Source organism: Colobus angolensis, unplaced genomic scaffold (genome assembly GCF_000951035.1).
Source record: "Colobus angolensis palliatus isolate OR3802 unplaced genomic scaffold, Cang.pa_1.0 Scaffold2, whole genome shotgun sequence".
Lineage (NCBI taxonomy): Eukaryota > Metazoa > Chordata > Mammalia > Primates > Cercopithecidae > Colobus > Colobus angolensis.
The window spans coordinates 17,067,873-17,086,385 of NW_012115154.1; the positions used below are offsets into that span (position 1 = coordinate 17,067,873).

An 18,513-nucleotide genomic window follows, 5' to 3' on the forward strand; every position below is an offset into this window, starting at 1 on the left:
CCCAAATGGCCCCACACCTCTCCCATTCCCATTCATCCCTCATGATAATTAGCAGTTTCAGCTTTCAGAAATGCCACTTAATACGTTTATAATTTTACTCTACGTTCTTTTCATCCTTTGTTTTAAACAAAGCAGAATAAAGCCCTTCCTTGTGACAGTATAAATCATATATTATACTAAATCAAAATCCTCTAATTAGCCCACATTTTCATGAACCCTGTCGTCCAGTGAAACTATTATAATATCATTCCCCCACCCCAAAACCCTGGCTAATGTCTCTATTTGTGACACAGTCATTCTTACCTTCTGTTTGTCTTAGTCCTGCTTTTAAGGCCAGCTCAAATCCTCCCTTCTAGAAAGAGCTGACCTTAACTCTTCCATCTTAAACCCTATTTGTAAAACTCTCATCACAAGTGTACATGTGTTTATAACTTCCTGTGCTTCCTGTCACTGCACCATAGGTTGTACAGCCCTTGAGAGTGAAGCTCACGCCTCATTACAGTTTTATGCTCTGCGGTTTCGGGCCTAGCCTCTTCCCCAGCAAGGATCTGTGGATGGTAATGGTGAAGGCCGTCTGCTACAGGGCTGCCGTCTCGGCTCCACGACTCTTGACCCTGCTGTGTGTGTCATCTCAGCTGGAGCTCACCATTGCGTAAATTTGCCTCACTCTACCTTCCTAGTTTTTCTGTCTTCTCTTCTCAGACACAGTCCTTCTTTTTTCTACCTGTGAAATACCTATTTATCTCTCAACACCCAGCTCAAAAGTTTTCTCAATCACATTGGAATGGTAGCATCTCCCCCTCGAAATAATAGCACATTGGACTGTTGATGTGACATGTGCACTGCTTTATGCTTTAGATGTCCGTGTGAATGTCCCTCTCTTGTAGCAGAGATGGCTCTATCCAGTTTTGTGTCCTCAGAGCTTAGCACGACACCGTATCCAGAATAGCGTTTCAGTATACTTACATCTTAGTTATACTTCCCATTGCTCTGAAAAGGACTTGGGGCCGCTTACACAATATGTGAAATAAAATAGGATAAATAAATCAGAGAGGAGCAAAATAAGGATATAAAACACAAAATAAAGCTTAATATAATTCTCCAAAGTATGTGCAGTGCAGTCCAGTACTCTGGTTAGAGTTAGTCGTAATTTGCCCTGAAATCATTGTAGTCAGTACAGACAGCTTGCCACTAAAGACAGCCAGCGCCGTGGGGTACAATCAGCTAGTAACTCAGAAGAATGATTTTTCTTGGTGGTCAGAGCTGAGGATACTTTCTCCAGTGGCTCATCCTAAAAAGCATGGTAGTGCCGTGGACAGCATCATCAGCGGTACACGTACAAGGAAATAGGATATCAAGTCCTTGGATAGTTTGATAATTTTCCATGACACCAGCTTATAGCATAATGCCAAAATAAAGTTCAGGAGAAGGGTCAAATAATGCAAGCTTGTAAGTTCTTGTTAATTAATGCTTGACTCTATAGTTGATTCCACTTTGAATGTTCAACACATAATTGCTCAGCAATCTGGATGTTACTGTATTCCCCCCACAAAGACAGTTTTATAAATAAACATAAATCAGGCTGTAAGAGAATATTTCCTTACTCTTGGTCTTCAGGGCAAAAGTAGCAACAAAAAAGCACCTCTTTGAAACCATATCTTGATTTAGTGTCCTCAGCCTAACGGGTATCGCAGTGTGGCCCAACAGAGATGGGTCTGTTAGATACTTCAACACCCAGCAGGGCTGCCGGCTCTCACACTGGGGTGTTGGGCTGCAGACACTGACTGAGGAGCAGTGTTGTGAAAGGTAGTCGCGGTTCTGAGAATTGCTGCGTTGAAACAGGAGAAATTTTGAGAAGCTGTTCTCAGTAGCTGGCTCCAGGATTGGGGTGATGGTATAACACTTATAAAAGGCAGCACGTCAGCTAGAGAATTTGATGGGCAGAAATTAGGTAGCTCTGGCAAGTTACTTTTCAGTGGAAGACTAAGGGGTAGATCCTAGCACCTTAGCAGAAAAAGTTCTGTGATTTGGATTGGGAAGCTGAATTAGAAATAATTATAAAAGCCCAGTCATTTGTGAACTTAGACACAGTGAACAGACTAATGTACTACCAGGTACTTCTGGTAGATTTGAGTTTGGGTTTAGTTAGACATCCAAGATCCCCTTTCTCTTCTGTAGTTAAGTGCATGATTAAACAACTGAGTCTTGATGCAAACATTCTGTGGATGGTAAGAGAAGAAAATTGTCCAGTCATTGATAAAATTAGCTACAGAACCTTACATTTGGAGTGTATCCCGGCTTGGTTTGCTCAAAGAAGATGGGATACACATCGATACAACTGGCTTACACACGTAGGAAGAGGGTCAGATGAGAAACTCCTGGACTCTTAGAGCCATAGCTATTCCTTAAAGCTGGCTAATGGGTTTATGGGGGTTGATTTTACTATTCTTTTCTCATTTTGAACATGTTTGAAAATTTTCTATATTAAAACATTTTTTAAGAAACAAAAGAAATGTGCAGGTTTTGATTAAGTGGAAGTTGGAAAGGAGAAAGTGTCTTTAGGACAAAAGGAAGCACAGTTTTGTACAGTAAGTCGAACATTTAATTACACAAAGAACTGATATATGCTGATAATACATTGATTCAGATAGCACGTATGCTGATCACATACGCTGATTCAGACGGCATGTAGCTAAATTTGTGAATTATAGGTACGTAACTTCAGAGAAACGAGGATGGTTTGGATTTATTTTGTCTTGCCATGGGATGAAGAGAATAATCATTTTCCCTAAAAGAAAATGTACACAGTTGTCATTTTGGAGTCTAACATAACCAGGCTTTGCTTTTTTTTTTTTTTTTGAGATGGAGTCTCACTCTGTCACCCAGGCTGGAGCGCAGTGGCGTGATCTCGGCTCACTGCAACCTCCGCCTCCCGGGTTCAAGCCATTCTCCTGCCTCGGTCTCCTGAGTAGCTGGGATTACAGGCATGTGCCACCACGCCTGGCCAATTTTTGTATTTTTAGTAGAGACAGGGTTTTGCCATGTTGGCCAGGCAGGTCTCAAACTCCCGACCTAAGCTGATCCACCCGCCTTGGCCTCCCAAAGTGCCGGGATGAGAGGTGTGATCCACCACGCCTGGCCCAGGCTGTCATTGTTACATCCAACATATACCCTTCTTTCTCTTAATTGTAGGGAAGACTTGAATCATTTCACAAGCAAATCCACTATGGATGCATATCCCTACCCAAATTTGACTTTATACCCACATCAACTAAATTGTAGTTTGTACTGAAGTAACCCTTGACTGGTTCAAGGCCAATTAGAGACCCTGCCCATGAACTTCTCTTTCCTGTCCATCCTCACTGAGTCAGGCAGCCCTACTACTCATCTTCCTATACACTACTTCTGTTTCTGAACTAACTTAATTATTCCTTTCTGAAACATCATTCTACCTGGGGAATCTTTTCATTCTCTTCAGAGAAGTCAGTCTTTCCTGGCAAGTCTTAGTTCTACTTTCAAAGTTTAACATTTCCGTCTCTAAACATTCAGCCCCTAAATCTAGTCCACTTACAGCCCCCACATGTACAGAGTGCATTCCAAAAGGCTAAAAACAAGGACTTCAGCCTCACCTTGAACTAAAGGAAAATGTAAGTGTCAGCCAGGACTAGGGGAACAACCAGGGGACGTAACAAAGGCCAGAATCAAAATGAAACCCACACAGTTACGGTGCCGGGATCAGGAATGTGTAGATGGTAGATCAGAATCCAAAGGCGACAATGACATTAAAGATTTAAAAATTATGGTCTGAGGCGCAGAGCCATGATTCCAAGATAGATACAAATGATTGAAGCAAAAAGCAGCAGCAGGTAGGCCAGTTAAAATAATGAGAAAAGGTTGGGCATGGTGGCTCACGCCTGTAATCCCAGCACTTTGGGAGGCTGAGGCAGGCGGATTTGAGAAGAAAGTATATTCTGCTGTTGTTGGATGAAGTAGTCCGTAGATGTCAGCCAGTGATTTGTTATTAATCTTGTGAGTCCTGGGGAACCCAGAGGAACTCCCTCTTCAAACAAATGTTTTAGCTGAGTCTGCATGTGTTGGAGAGTTCTCCACATTAACTCTCATGTAGTTTATGATGCGTAGTAAAGGGAAGACTTAAAATGCGCTCATTCCAATGCTACATGTATATGACTGAAATCCAGGAGCAACTGCGGCAACATTTTTGAATTTAGACCAATAGAGGCTTTGGGGGAGGAGCATTTTCTTGCTGGCATTCTTTAACATTGCCAGGGCATCACCATGAAAATAATGAAGGTCAGGCACGGTGGGTGACACCTATAATCCCAGCATTTTGGGAGGCTCAGTCGGGTGGATCACCTGAGGTCAGGAGTTTGAGACCAGCCTGGCCAACATGGTGAAATCCCGTCTCTACTAAAAATAAAATTAGCTGGGTGTCATGGCATGCACCTGTAATCTCAGCTACTTGGGAGGCTGAGGCAGAAGAGTCTCTTGAACCAGGGAGGCGGAGGTTGCAGTGAGCCAAGATCACACCACTGCACTCCAGCCTGGGTGACAGAACAAGACCCTGTCCCCCCCCAAAAAAAAAAGAATGAGAAAAGAGAGTACTTACTAAATTGTTAGTGTTTTTGTCTCAGTATTTTAAGTTTTAGACCACGCTCCATCTGAAGAACTGTTGGTTTCTGCTTATTGAAAGAGGTTAGGTGATAGAGTAGAAAAGGCCTATTAAGAAAATGCAAGATTATTTGTAAATGATTTTTGAGGTCTAACATTTTTTTGCCAATTAATATCAAAATTAATGTTTTCCCCTGAGCACACACAGACTGGCAGGGGTGGACACCACAGAACCATGCCGGGTGGTGGGGACACCACAGAACCATGCCGGGTGGTGGGGACACCACAGAACCATGCCTGGTGGTGGGGACACCACTGAGCACCTTCCCAGGTAATGGTCTGAGTGCATGCTCTGCACACATAACTCTCTGTGGTTTTTTTTTCTGAAACTTTTGCTTCTCTGTGTTTTGCATGGAGATAATACTACTTGAAGACCAAGTGCTGATGCTAATGGGAAAAACGACACTGCCCCCAAACAACTGCACGATATGTTTTTGTTACTTAATGGGGCCTCATTTCTCTCCCCTTCTTAAGGAAAAATTATCTAGAGGTAAGACTGGACAGTGTTGAGCCAGGTCCTGGTGTCCTGAGGTTGAGCGTTGTCGTCGACTGCCTGTCCTCAGGGAACTCTCCTAAAGCTCTTGTAATTGATCTGCTCTCTTTAGCCCTTTGCTGGATGAAAGATGTGGAGGCTGAAGGTACCCTCAGAGGTAGTGCAGGCAAGAGCAGCTTTCCACAGACTGTCAGATCTGTCCCCTCAGCCTGGAGAGCACCAGTTTATGTACATGAAATGGTGAAGGAGGCTCCCCTCGAGCCTGTAGCACCCCAGTATTCCTCTTTAGCAATATTCTTGAATGGTGCTGGGTTATTAGGAAGTGTTCGAGTGTTCAAGTATCACTTAGGATCACAGCTGACCCCCAGAAATTGTGTGTGAATATACACCAGCTCTCCGTGAGGTGATGTCCTCAGACCGCTCTGTATGCCTTATTTGCTTTACCTTTTTAAGAAAGAGTAGGATAGGCCGGGCGCGGTGGCTCACGCCTGTAACCCCAGCTCTCAGGGAGGATAGCTTGAGCCCAGGAGTTCGAGACCTACCTGGGTAATACAGCGAGACCCCGTTCTCCACAAAAAGGAAAAAAAAACAAAAAACAAAAAAAAAAGAAAGAGTAGGATAAAAATTTATGTGAGACTCTTAACGTGTATTTTCCCTTCATGAAACTGGCTTTTAGAATTATCCTTTTAGTGGAAATGTATGGAATAAAAGGTCGTAATTCAGTTATCATTATTATTATGTTGCTGGTTCAGCCATTTAGGAGATGATTTGATGAATGCCACTTCACTAGGTACTTAGAAGTATGGCAGTGGTAGCAGGCAGACACGGCCCCAGTGGGCAGCACTGAGATGTGCCCAGCAAGAAAGGCCGTTAGCAAGGAATTGGCAGGTGTGATTACTGTTGGGATGGGGTTTGGGTAATCTAACAGGACAGCCTCGGCCTATCTTGGAAATTCAGAGAAAGCATCCCTGAAAAAAGTGTTTGAGATGGAGAAAAGAGTTAAAGCTAGCTGGGCAAAAGGGGATCCCAGACAGAACAAAGCCCCTCAGTGGGCGTACACACAGCCCATTCTAAGAACGAAGAAACCAGGTATGACCTGAGGTAGAAGATAAGCATGAAGGCAGCATGGGCTGGCCAGACCAGGAGAGACCTTGAAAGCCATGTTGATGATATTGGCTTAATCCTAAGGTCTAGAGGAAACCAATGGAGAGTGATACAGTCATGGAATCGACGGGATATATGTGCTTGCTGCCATGTAGAAAGTGGGTGAAAAGGAAGAAGAGTTGTTACAAGTTGTGATGGTTAATATTGAGTGTCAACTTGATTGGATTGAAGGATGCAAAGTATTGTTCCTGAGCATGTCTGTGAGGGTGTTGCCAAAGGACATTAACATTTGAGTCAGTGGGCTGGGGAAGGCAGACCCACCCTCAGTCTGAGTGGGCACAATCTAATTAGCTGCCAGTGAATATAAGGCAGGCAGAAAAACGTGAAAAGGCGAGACTGGCCTAGCCTCCCAGCCTACATCTTTCTCCTATGCTGGATGCTTCCTGCCCTTGAACATCAGACTCCAGGTTCTTCAGTTTTCGGACTTGGACTGGCTGTCCTTGCTCCTCAAGCTTGCAGACAGCCTGTTGTAGGACCTTTTGATTGTGTAAGTTAATACTTAATAAACTCCCATATATTTATCTCCTATTAGTTCTGTCCTTCTAGGGAACCTTGACTAACACACAGGTATGCCAGTTAGGTTAGTTAGGTTTGTTGTCATGGTTCAGGTAGTGATAGTGGCCCACTGGAGACTGGGCTGGTCACGGGGGGGAATGGAGAGAAGAATGATGCAGGGACGCTGGCTTTGTAACCAACAGGTTTTGCGTTTTGACAGTTGTTAAAACTGGATGATGAGTTACATGGGGTAAGTTTTACTGCTCTTTCTAATTGTGAATATATTTGAATTTTTTCCACAATAAAACGTTGAAAAGAAATGGACAGGTTATGTGGATCGAGTGGATTCACAGGAGTCATGAGTGGGAAAGCAGGAACTGAGTCCCGGGGCCCTGATGAGCTGCTGGGTGAGTGGTGGCACTTGCCAGGAAGAGCTCCAGAGAACGCAGGACTGGGGAGCGGATCAGACCATTCGTGACATAAGGCTGTGGGAATCCCATGATGGCTCAGGGCAGGCCACATGGGCTCACCTGGGGGACGTTTGGTGTAGACGTGAATGCGTCTGTCCTCATATAACAACTGCAATCATGTAGGAGTTGAATGAGCCCTGAGGGACAAGCCTGGGAGATGCCACTTCACTAGGTACTTAGAAGTATGGCAGTGGTAGCAGGCAGACATATACATTTTCTTACATGTGAAAAGCTCCCATGAATACATGGAGGGTCCTGAGTCAAACCCATTACTACTTATTTTTTTAAACCTCAAACATTCGTTCTTTGTTTTCTTGGAAAAAAACATCCATTTGATCCAGCTGATCTCTCTCCTTAACAGTTTTGTAACCTCTCTTCATCGTTTACCTCCCGAATGTTAGATCTACTCCCCTTTTCAACATCTTTTGTCTATTTCCTTAAAATTCTCTCCCCTATATTATTCTAGTGTGTTCTTTGTCTGCTCCTTGACCAGTTCCTAAATGGCTTTTCTCTGAACCTCAAATGCTAAATTCACATTTTCAAGGCTAGATTTTTTTTTTTTTTTTTTGAAACAGAGTCTCGCACTGTCACCTGGGCTGGAGTGCAGTGGTGTGATCTCGCCTCACTGCAACCTCTGTCTCCTGGGTTCAACGATTCTCCTGCCTCAGCCTCCCGGGTAGCTGGGATTATAGGTGCCCACCACCCCCGCCCCCCCAGCTGATTTTTTGGTATTTTTAGTACAGATGGGGTTTCCCCATGTTGGCTAGACTGGTCTAGAACTCCTGACCCTCATGATCTGCCCGCCTCGGCCTCCCAAAGTGCGGGGATTACAGGCATGAGCTACCGAGCCCAGCCAAGGCCAGTGTTTTGACACACTTCCCTTAGTAGGTTCCATGCAAGTCCTCCCATCTCACCAGCCAGACTGCTGTAGTTGAAAGAATTTGGGAATTGGAGTCTGAAGACTTCTTTACTCCTGGAGATTCGGCTTTCCATGTGAGAAGTTGTTCCTGGCATTCCTTGGGAAATTGGTATTTTTCCAAATTCCAAATCTGACGAAAAATGGCCAAAAAATTTTGAGAAAATACAGAAAAGTATTATAATTCGGAAACGTTATAGTCAACAGAGAGACGTCACTGGTTCAGAGGAGTCCACCAATGACAGATCGCAAGCAAGAGCGTGAGTCGAGGCTGGCGTTTTCGGGAAAGAGGGTGAAGGCGTGTGGCAGGGAAGCCGTGCAGGCTGCCAGGTCAGGCTGCCAGGTGAGGCTGCTAGGTGGGCAAGTCCTTGTAAGGTGGGTCTGTAGCCCCTCTGCTGCTAAGGGTGAAGTCATTCTTGCAAATAAAATAATTATTAATGTTTATATACATAACGTACTATACATAAATCCTGTGAGTGGTCTTCCAAAAAAATAGCAAGTTTTGGAAGCAAATTGAGTCCTTAAATTGGCAGTTTTGACACGCAGTTCTTTGTAGGGCTGTTAACTTGTTAAGAGATCCTGCATGTTACCGTATTCAAAAACTACCCAATAACGTTTCTAGCATTTTCCAGTGTTTGAATCCTCACTGTAGGCTGGAGCACTTTGTAAATACTGTAACAGAAGGAAGGCAGAGAGAAATATATCTGAATATTCTGGAATAATTTGATGTGAAATCTGAAAGTGATCTGAAATCTGAATTGGCAGAAGCAATATCTATTTCAGTGGCAAAACCACAATTAGGTCAAGCAGAAAATATTTTCATTGTTTAAAAGAAGCAAGCTTATATGAAATAAGATATGGCCCAACTTGGAGGTGCTTTTGAGGTTCACTCTGAAGATTAAGACCATCAGGCAAAGTGGAAGAAGTTTTCCTACGTCTGGGATAGCCATGAAACCAAGAGCAGCCGGGCACGGTGGCTCACGCCTGTAATCCCAGCACTTTGGGAGGCCGGGGCGGGCAGATCACGAGGTCAGGAGATCGAGACCATCCTGGCAAACACGATGAAACCCCGTCTCTACTAAAAATACGAAAATTAGCTGGGTGTGGTGGCAGGCGCCTGTAGTCCCAGCTACTCGGGAGGCTGAGGCAGGCGAATGGCGTGAACCCAGGAGGCCCCGGAGCTTGCAGTGAGCCGAGATCGTGCCACTGCACTCCATCCTGGGTGACAGAGCGAGACTCCGTCTCAAAAAAAAAAAAAAAGAAACAAAGAGCAAGGCTATCTGGAAGTGCAGTTAACGCTCTGTGTTTTAACATTTTTAAGATGGTAATTTTAAAATATTAAATATCTGCAATCCTGCCTTTGAATATTAAGTGATTTTTATTTGGCAATTATTTTGCATTAAGTTCCCTTTTAATGGTTTCTCTTACCAAATGTTTATGTCAAGTGGAGACCATATTTATATCTTATTGAACTTATCACAATATATTCATAATAATAATAAACCTTACATTTATTATGTAGAGCTTTTTTTAACAGGAAATTTCTGACACTCCTAGTGTAACCCTGTTGCAAAAAAATCATTCATCCTTACTTTTACACATTATTTTTTAAAAACAAGTAAATCAATCAAATGTTATAAAAAATGCAGAATAGGTAGAATTGGGAATGCTGATTTCTGGCACCTGAGCCCTGCAGATGAATGGATCGGTGTTGTGGAAACACGGGCGTGCCCCAGCGCCTGGGTCTGTGCTTGGCTAGGGGTGGTCCAGAGCTCCCCACCAACCTTCCCAGCCCGGCTCCCGCGCAGCCCGGAGCCAAGCCTGTTTCTGCCGCCAGTTCCTGGCAGTGTGCTTAGCTGTGACAGACAGTTCTTCATCTGTAGAATGGGGATGAAAACAGCACCTGCTTCCCAGCGTGGGCTGTCGCGGTCCCATGAAGGGTGGTGGTGGCGTGCACTGCATGCCCAGCAGCAGCGCTGTTTTTCTTATTAGCACTTAGCTCAGTCTCCTTTGCCTTCCACTGTCGTTGCCTTCCTTTGGCCACAGCAGCCTCTGCGGCCAGCCTTCGCGTTGCATTTCCATGTTGTTCCTTGTTGCGAGGAGGCCCCTTTGCTGCCCTGCGCAGTGCTCTGCCCCTCTTCCCGTCCTGCGGTGAGGCCCTGACCCCCGCGCAGCGCCACGCAGATCCGCGCCTCTGGTTTCAAGTGGGTGGGGGACCTCAGCAGTCAGACTGGCGCCCTGAACCCCGCTTCCCCTCACGTTGCCTGCCCAGCCGGGCTGATGACCGACCTCGGCGGCTAACCGCCTTCTCCAGCTGAAACAGTCCAGACTGTTTAACAAGGAGAAATTGGCAAAGCAGAACTGTCACTTGGAAAATGCTGTTTTCATGATCTCTTTGAGTTTTCACTGTTTTTAATGCAAGCTCGAAATCAGTATTTAGTTTTGAGTGTGGAGAATAGATTGTTTTTTCTTTTATGTATGTAAACAAAATGTCCTGTGTGTTTCAGTGATGGTGCCAAAAGTATTTCTTGATCTTATTTCTTAACTTTGAAAAGGTATCTATAGCTTTTAGAATATTTTATATACTAGTACATGCATTGTATACATTAATACACAATTTAATCCCCAATAACCAACTTTTGTTTCTATTTCTGCCCCCATTTAAGGACCCCAAAATGTATGTACAGACAGTGCTTGATGTTCATAAAAAATACAATGCCCTGGTAATGTCTGCATTCAACAATGACGCTGGCTTTGTGGCTGCTCTCGATAAGGTAGGTGTGTGACGCTTGTGACTTGCCTGTAGTATATATGGATGGGGCGTTTGTCTCTAACTGTATTCTGTGTAACACAGGCTTGTGGTCGCTTCATAAACAACAATGCAGTTACCAAGATGGCCCAGTCATCCAGTAAATCCCCTGAGTTGCTGGCTCGATACTGTGACTCCTTGTTGAAGAAAAGGTATTAAATGACCCTATGTTTTCTTAGTATGCCTGTTTAAAATCTCAGCTTTTATATGAGGAATTAAAACTTACATTATATTTTACATACATTAAATTGTAAATTTTGTGCCTCATGAGAAAATGCTTAAACATAATCGTCTTTCCGGTTGAAAATCTGCATTCCCTCCCACTGGCTGTTTTTAAAACAGAAGGTGTCTCAGTGTATTGTGGGACTTTGGTTATTCTCCATCCAAGTACTAACCGGGCCCCACCCTGTTCGCTTCTGAGATCAGACGAGATCGGGCACGTTCAGTTCAGGGTGGTATGGCCATAGATTGCCTTTGTTATTCTGTGTAGTTTTAAATTTGTTTTTGTTAGATGAGTTTCTGTTGCTGTTTCATATTCTTTGCTTTTGAATCTTATTTCTCAATTGATATGTTTTCTAATCAGCGTATGTATATTAAGATCTGGAAGCAATATAATATATAGCTTTCTCCTCTGCGTTGTGTTTTGAAGTTCTCACTGATTGTTTTGTTTGTGTGTCCTGGTTTCTCTCAGCTTCTCTTTCACTTTAAGTTTCTTTCAGTTTAGAGATGCTCTACTCTAAATATCACAATACGTTTTAAAGATTTTAATGAAGCCAATCTCCTTCTGGCTTTCTGTTGCAATAGTTTTCCCCACTCACAAATTATACTGCTTTTGATACTAATAAATTATATTTGAAACAGCTCTTGAAGGCTAGCATAACCCCAATACAAAAAAGACCGAGAATACCCGCACATACCAGAATGAAAAGACTACAAACAAGTGTCACTTGAGAATAGAGTTGCAGAAGTCTTAAGTAAAATATTAACAAGCCAGATTTACCTGTGAACTAAATAATAATTCTTCAAAACATAGTATAGCTTTCTAGGAACGTTAGGATAACCCAGCAGTACCAAGTCTGATGTCATTTACTACATTAACAGAGAACTGTGTAAAAACTATGTGGCCTTTTTGGTAAATGATGGGAGAACATTTGATGAAGGTCAGTAGCTTTCTCTTAACCCAGTTTACCCAAGGCCAGTGAGAAACTCTGAGTGTTTGATTTTTTTTTTTTCCTGTTTATTGCAATAAACAGGAATATTTATTCCTGGTTTAGTGTGTAATTTAACAAGTCGGATCCTCTCCAGAAATGAGAAAGGGCTTTAAATTGGAAGGCCTCTTATGACTTGGTTTCATTCTGGGGGGCTGCATATTATGACTATGGAGGTACTCTACTGGGTCTTCAGTTTGTTTGACAGAACACTTAGTATCGTGGGTTTTTGTTTGTTTGTTTCGTTTTTTTGATTTTTTTTTTTTTTTTTTTTTTTTTTTTTTTTTTTTTTTTTTTTTTTGAGACTTAGTCTCACTCTGTCACCCAGGCTGGAATGCCGTGGCATGATCTCGGCTCGCTGCAACCTCTGTCTCCTGAGTTTAAGCGAGTCTCACGCCTTAGCCTCCTGAGTAGCTGGGACTACAGGCACGCCACCACACCCAGCTAATTTTTTTTTTTTTTTTAGTAGAGACAGGGTTTCACCATGTTGGCCAGACTCGTCTCCCAACTCCTGACCTCAAGTGATCCACCCGCCTCAGCCTCCCAAAGTGCTAGGATTACAGGTGTGAGCCACCGTGCCTGGCCTTAGTGTCCTTTTTATCCCTTGTCTTTTCATAAATGTCCCTCGTCAAGTCTACTGATTACTGGTTAAGGCCACTGATGCAGACAGAATGGCAGAGACATTTCCACAGCATCTATTTAACGAGTGTGTGTTCGGCGAGTGGAGTCAGGGAGGCACTAAGTTAAACTGCTCCAAGGGAAGAGGAACACCCCTGACCCAAGAGTGCCAAGAATAGGGCTGGGTTTTCTGAACCAACTGTTCTTAAGTTGGAGACACCTCTTCTCCAGTTGGAGATACGTCGTCAGAGTTTCTGTGGTGGCTGATTCGTTTTATATGAATCAGGGGTGTTGTTTATAAAGCGGTCTTGTAGAAAAGACCTGTACAAAACTTCATCTACCTTTAAGTCATCTTTGAATTATTGTTTGTTCATAGAGTGAATCAGTTGTTAAAGGACAATCATCTCTTGTACATATAACTACAGAGGGCAGCAGTTTAGTAGGAATTTAAACCCCTTCATTATCTTTAATGACTGGGCCATGAAAGGGAATCTATGTGCCTTTTTATTTCTCCAAAGTTAAATTACAGCAGACTAGAAAGCAATTGGTAAAGTGAATTTCCTTTACTGAAGTTTAAGTGGATTATCTTAAAGGCAAACTTCTTCAGAATGTTTTTGGAAACGTTTTATAAATATCTCCTGTTGGTTTTCACCTTGGATATTCTAAATGACTATTTCATAATCTGTTCTTCAATGATGAGGTTATGGTATGAGATTGCCGATTTGTAAGGAAAGTCATCCTTCCCTTTTCCTCTGCACTAATCTGATGAGAACTGATGTTTTGAATGCTTGAACCTGCTTTCTGGCTGAGTGGTGCTTGTTTAAATGTACTGATGTTTTAAAACATGGTTATCTTTTTTAAATTTTCAGTTCCAAGAACCCAGAGGAGGCAGAACTAGAAGACACACTCAATCAAGTGGTAAGTGCTTCGTGATCATACCCATTTCCAGTAGCTGTGTATTTCACAAGCTGTTTGTCATGTTATTTATAGAGGGCCTGTGAAATGTGAAAAGTAATAATCATTGATTTTATTTTGAATCTATGGTTTTACTTCCTAAATTGAGTTACTACTTTTAGCATTCAGACTTTTCTCATTAATAGTCCAACTCACTGAATTAAGGGATTCACAAACTTTCAAGACTCTGGGGTGGAGTTTTTGCCATCATAAACGTTGGCATACAGACCTGCCCAAAGCCAAGGGCACATCTTGGCTCCTGGCTTGTGGCCGGTGACAGTTGGCTCTGCACTGTCGGCTTGTGTGTGTGCTTGTTAAGTGTGTTGTCTCGGTGGCTTTGCCAGATGGTTGTCTTCAAGTACATAGAAGACAAAGACGTATTTCAGAAGTTCTACGCGAAGATGCTCGCCAAGAGGCTCGTCCACCAGAATAGCGCGAGTGATGATGCCGAAGCCAGCATGATCTCCAAGTTAAAGGTGAGTTTCATCTTCCTGAAAAATCCCAGCTTCCGAGTCTTTTTTTTTTTTTGAGACGGAGTCTCACTCCGTCACCCAGGCTGCAGTGCAGTGGCCTGATCTTGACTCACTGCAAGCTCTGCCTCCCGGGTTCACGCCATTCTCCTGCCTCAGCCTCCTGAGTAGCTGGGACTACAGGCGCCCACCACCACGCCCGGCTAATTTTTTTGTATTTTTAGTAGAAATGGGTTTCACCATGTTAGTCAGGATGGTCTCGATCTCCTGACCTCATGATCCGCCCGCCTTGGCCTCCCAAAGTGCTGGGATTACAGGCGTGAGCCGAGTCATTATTAAAACAGCTCTTAGGCTCTCCATGCTATGAGGCAGGCAGAGGAGTTTGTGCAGTGGTTTGTACAAGAAGCTCTGCCGCTGCTCTTCTAAAAGCCTCCCACAGCTATCGCTCTACTCTCGTTGGGCCCCAGTGCCTTCCTGACCCCTTCTCCCCAACCCCACCGTGGGGCTTCCATCCTACCCAGGCCTGGCTGGGCTCAGCTCACCATCTGTGGGGCCTCTCCTGCCTCCCACACCTTTGGCCTTGGAGCGCATTCACATTGTGCTGGCCTGGAGCTGAGTGGAGGTTTTGTTTGCTCTGGGCTTGGTTACTTTGCTGTCGGCAGCTCTTCCTCCGCCCCCTCCTTTGCGTGCCTGTGTGTCAGCGCTGTGGACTGCTCTTATCTGACTTGGAGCATATTTTACTGTGACCCGAAATTATGTGGGTGTCTTTGTCAGCGTGGGCTGCCGTGAGAAAATACCATAGACCAGGTGGTTTAAACAACAGAAATTGTTTCTCACAATTCTGGAAGCCGCAAGTCCGAGATCAGGGTGCCTGCTGATTCGGTGCGTGCTGACTGGGTTCCTGGTGCGGGCCATCTTCCTGCTTTGTAGGCAGCCACCTTCTTGCGGTGCCTCACGTGGCAGAGAGAGTGCAGAGCTCCTCTGCGTCTCTTACAAGCACACCAGTCCCGTTGCGAGGCCCCACGTTCAAGACCTCATCCCGCCACATAACATCACATTGGAGGTTTGGGCTTCAACACAGGGATTTTGGGGGCACACAGTTCAGTTTCTGGTAAGAGACACAAATTATTTCATCATTGTATTCTACCATAGTGCCAGGACACCTTGCTCTTAGATGCTCACAAATTGCGTATGAATTGTGTGTGCGAAGACTTCACTGTGCAACATAGAGCTGTGGGGTTTTTGACAGTGTGTTAATATTAATCCCTGCATATTTGTACTGTAAAATATAGCAAAATGTTACTAGCTTTGCTAGTAGTTCCATGTAATTATATATTGTGTACTCTGATTTCTCTAAGAGTCCCTTGTATACATTTATATTTTTGTACAAATTAATAAGACAGTCATCTGGGTTCTTCTCAGCAAGCTTGCGGGTTCGAGTACACCTCTAAACTTCAGCGCATGTTTCAAGACATTGGCGTGAGCAAAGATCTGAACGAGCAGTTCAAAAAGCACTTGACCAATTCAGAACCCCTAGACTGTGAGTATCCGTGTGTCTGTCTGTTGTGTTTCCAGGCAGAGTTCTTTGTAGCAAATGAAGAAATGACAAAGTATTAGGTGAAGATGCGAGGGACTTTGTCAGAAATTCACGAACTAAGAATCAGGAGATTCTTCCCAAATGCCCAACCCTCCTCCCCCAACTCCCGTGTGACATTAGGAGATGACAGCCCCTGAAGTGGTGTCAGCTGTACTGGGGCGAGGTCACCACCTGTTGGGATCTGGGGAGGGTCTCACAGGCGTGGTTTTGTCTTGTTGTAAACCTTAGCTTGAATCCATTCTAGCATTTATTTTCATGTTCGCTTGGCCTGCATAGGTAACAGTCAAGCTGAAGACCTGTGGCTTCAGACTGGGATTAGGGATCAGTACAGGCAGATACAGGTGGTTCAGTTCTCCAGGAGAGGCAGCTGGGCTGGTGTTTTAAGGCCTTGCATAGTAGTAGGATGGCAGATTTATGCTTACGTCATCTTTTGATCATCTTTGTCTTTTTAAATGAAAAATGGAGAGTTTTATTTTTCCCAAATCAGGATTAACAATTCCATAGTAAAACTAGACAGTGTTGCCAGTGGGCTTTTTAACTATCTGTGAAGATGAAATTACTGTTACGATTTATAGACCATGTGTGTCTTTTCACAGTAGTAACCGAAACATACACGGTACTGAAGTTAGCAGTTTTCTCCTGCTTGTGAGTTTCCGTGAGTCTCGGGCTGTGATGATGCCGGGCCTGGCAAGCACAGGCGTGGCTTGAGTGGACTCAGTGATTCAGGACTGAAAAGGAAAGCAAGGGAAGCAGGGCAGGCATGTGACAGCAGAATTCCGAGGTGGAAGCAAAATGAAGACTCTCACTCTTTGGAAGAAAAGAATATCTGGCTCTTGCACTTTTTGCTAATTTTAATTGAATAAAATGTTCAATTCTTAATTTTATATTCAAGCAGGATTTTTATTTAATGTGCTTTTTAATAAAGAGCAATCCACATTCATCTGAAATGATAGAATTTTTCAATTTATAAACTAATTAATGTATTCCAGAATGTTCACTCTCTCCTCTCTTCCGCCCCCCAGTGGATTTCAGCATTCAAGTGCTGAGCTCCGGGTCCTGGCCCTTCCAGCAGTCTTGTACGTTTGCCTTGCCGTCAGAGGTAAGGATGGGTTTATCTGCCGTCCCGTTAGTGCTAAGTGGAGGGTGGGGCGGGGCAGTCTTCACTGTGGAAGGGGATAGGCCTGCAGATGGCCTTCCTGCTGGCTGGCTGCGTCACAGTGAACCGTGGGGGCAACACTCAGGGAAGAGCCCTGTGCAGTGGGGCAGGTCTGGATGTCTGAAGGTGGGCTGGCTGGCCCAACTCTACAGACATGCTTCTTTATTGTAATTAGAACCTAATTAGCTGTGTAATGAACACCTTGACCAACCTGCTGGTCTTGAAGTATGAACCTTTTTTAAGATCGTAGCTTCCAGTGCTTAAAGCGCTTTACAAGAGAGGCAGACACCTGGCGTTTGTATTTTACTTTTATATAAGCACTGACTTTGTACTGTAAGCTTGGAACAGTGTGCTTTACTTAGAAACACTGCCTGTAGGACGTGGTGAGATCTGTATTCCATATAATGCTGTCCTTTTATCTAGTTGGAACGTAGTTATCAGCGATTCACAGCTTTCTACGCCAGCCGCCACAGTGGCCGAAAATTGACGTGGTTATATCAGTTGTCTAAAGGAGAACTGGTAACTAACTGCTTCAAAAACAGATATACTTTGCAGGTAAGATCACGTTTTTGTCTTAAAATGTTTCTATTCTAAACGAACATAAGGCAAATTATAGAAATCATTAGCAGTTGACTCAGCAGGAGAATCTAGAATTCAGCTTCTGGTGAAATAGTAGCAAGTTTAAAGCATGAGTTGTGAGAATCAGATGAGCCAAATTCCAGTTCTTTCTGGCAGGGGAACAAGTTATTTAATGATTGCGAGCCCCAGTTTTCTCCTCCATTAATGGGATGTTAGTGCTTATACTTGGGAATTGATGTGAAAATTAAATAACATATTTAGTAAGTGTTTGGCACGGCTCCTGCCTGACACACATCAAGTGTTCAGGTAGTGGCTTAAAACGCTGGAGTTGCGTGCATTTAATTATAACAGCTCTCCACCTTTGACAAAGCAGTTTCACATTAACAACAGTGCTTACAACGATATTGAGTACAACCTAGTTTATAACTATGTAACTAAGAATATTTCCATTTTGTAGGTGAGAAAACTGAGGCTTGGGTTAATTGAAGTGAATTTCTGTGAATCCTAGCTTATCTGTAGCTGAACCAAAATTTCAGTTAAAGTCTTTTCTCTTAAAGTTCAGGCTTGGCCAATGTGGTGGCTCATGCTGGTAATCCTAACACTTTGGGAGGCTGAGGCCAGAGAATCGCTTGACGCTAGGAGTTTGAGACAAGCCTGGACAACATAGCAAGACCCCATCTCTATAAATTTTTTAAAGTAAAAAAAAAAAAAGTCCAGGCTCTTTCTACTTCCACTTTTGTACAGAGCAGGCTTCACAAATAATGGCATAATTTAGTCTCTGAGAAGGTTTCACCGATAAGCTTCTGAGAACAACTGCAAATCTATGTTTAAGTATTAAGAAACTTCAGAATGGGTTGTTCTGCAGACTCAAGCTGCTCATTAATTAAAACTTTTC

At 43.6% G+C, this 18,513-nt stretch overlaps 1 protein-coding gene across 2 annotated transcripts in view; it reads left to right on the plus strand.

Annotated features, from left to right (window-relative positions):
* The window catches only part of CUL1 (cullin 1), a 104,799-nt gene that overhangs the window by 76,329 nt on the left and 9,957 nt on the right, over window positions 1-18,513 (plus strand). For both annotated transcript variants that reach the window (XM_011941416.1, XM_011941415.1), the window contains exons 10-16: window positions 10,894-11,001; window positions 11,082-11,188; window positions 13,732-13,780; window positions 14,161-14,292; window positions 15,709-15,826; window positions 16,906-16,982; window positions 17,463-17,594. In XM_011941416.1, the coding sequence (XP_011796806.1) occupies window positions 10,894-11,001; window positions 11,082-11,188; window positions 13,732-13,780; window positions 14,161-14,292; window positions 15,709-15,826; window positions 16,906-16,982; window positions 17,463-17,594 (723 nt within the window). The remainder of the gene's footprint in view (window positions 1-10,893; window positions 11,002-11,081; window positions 11,189-13,731; window positions 13,781-14,160; window positions 14,293-15,708; window positions 15,827-16,905; window positions 16,983-17,462; window positions 17,595-18,513) is intronic.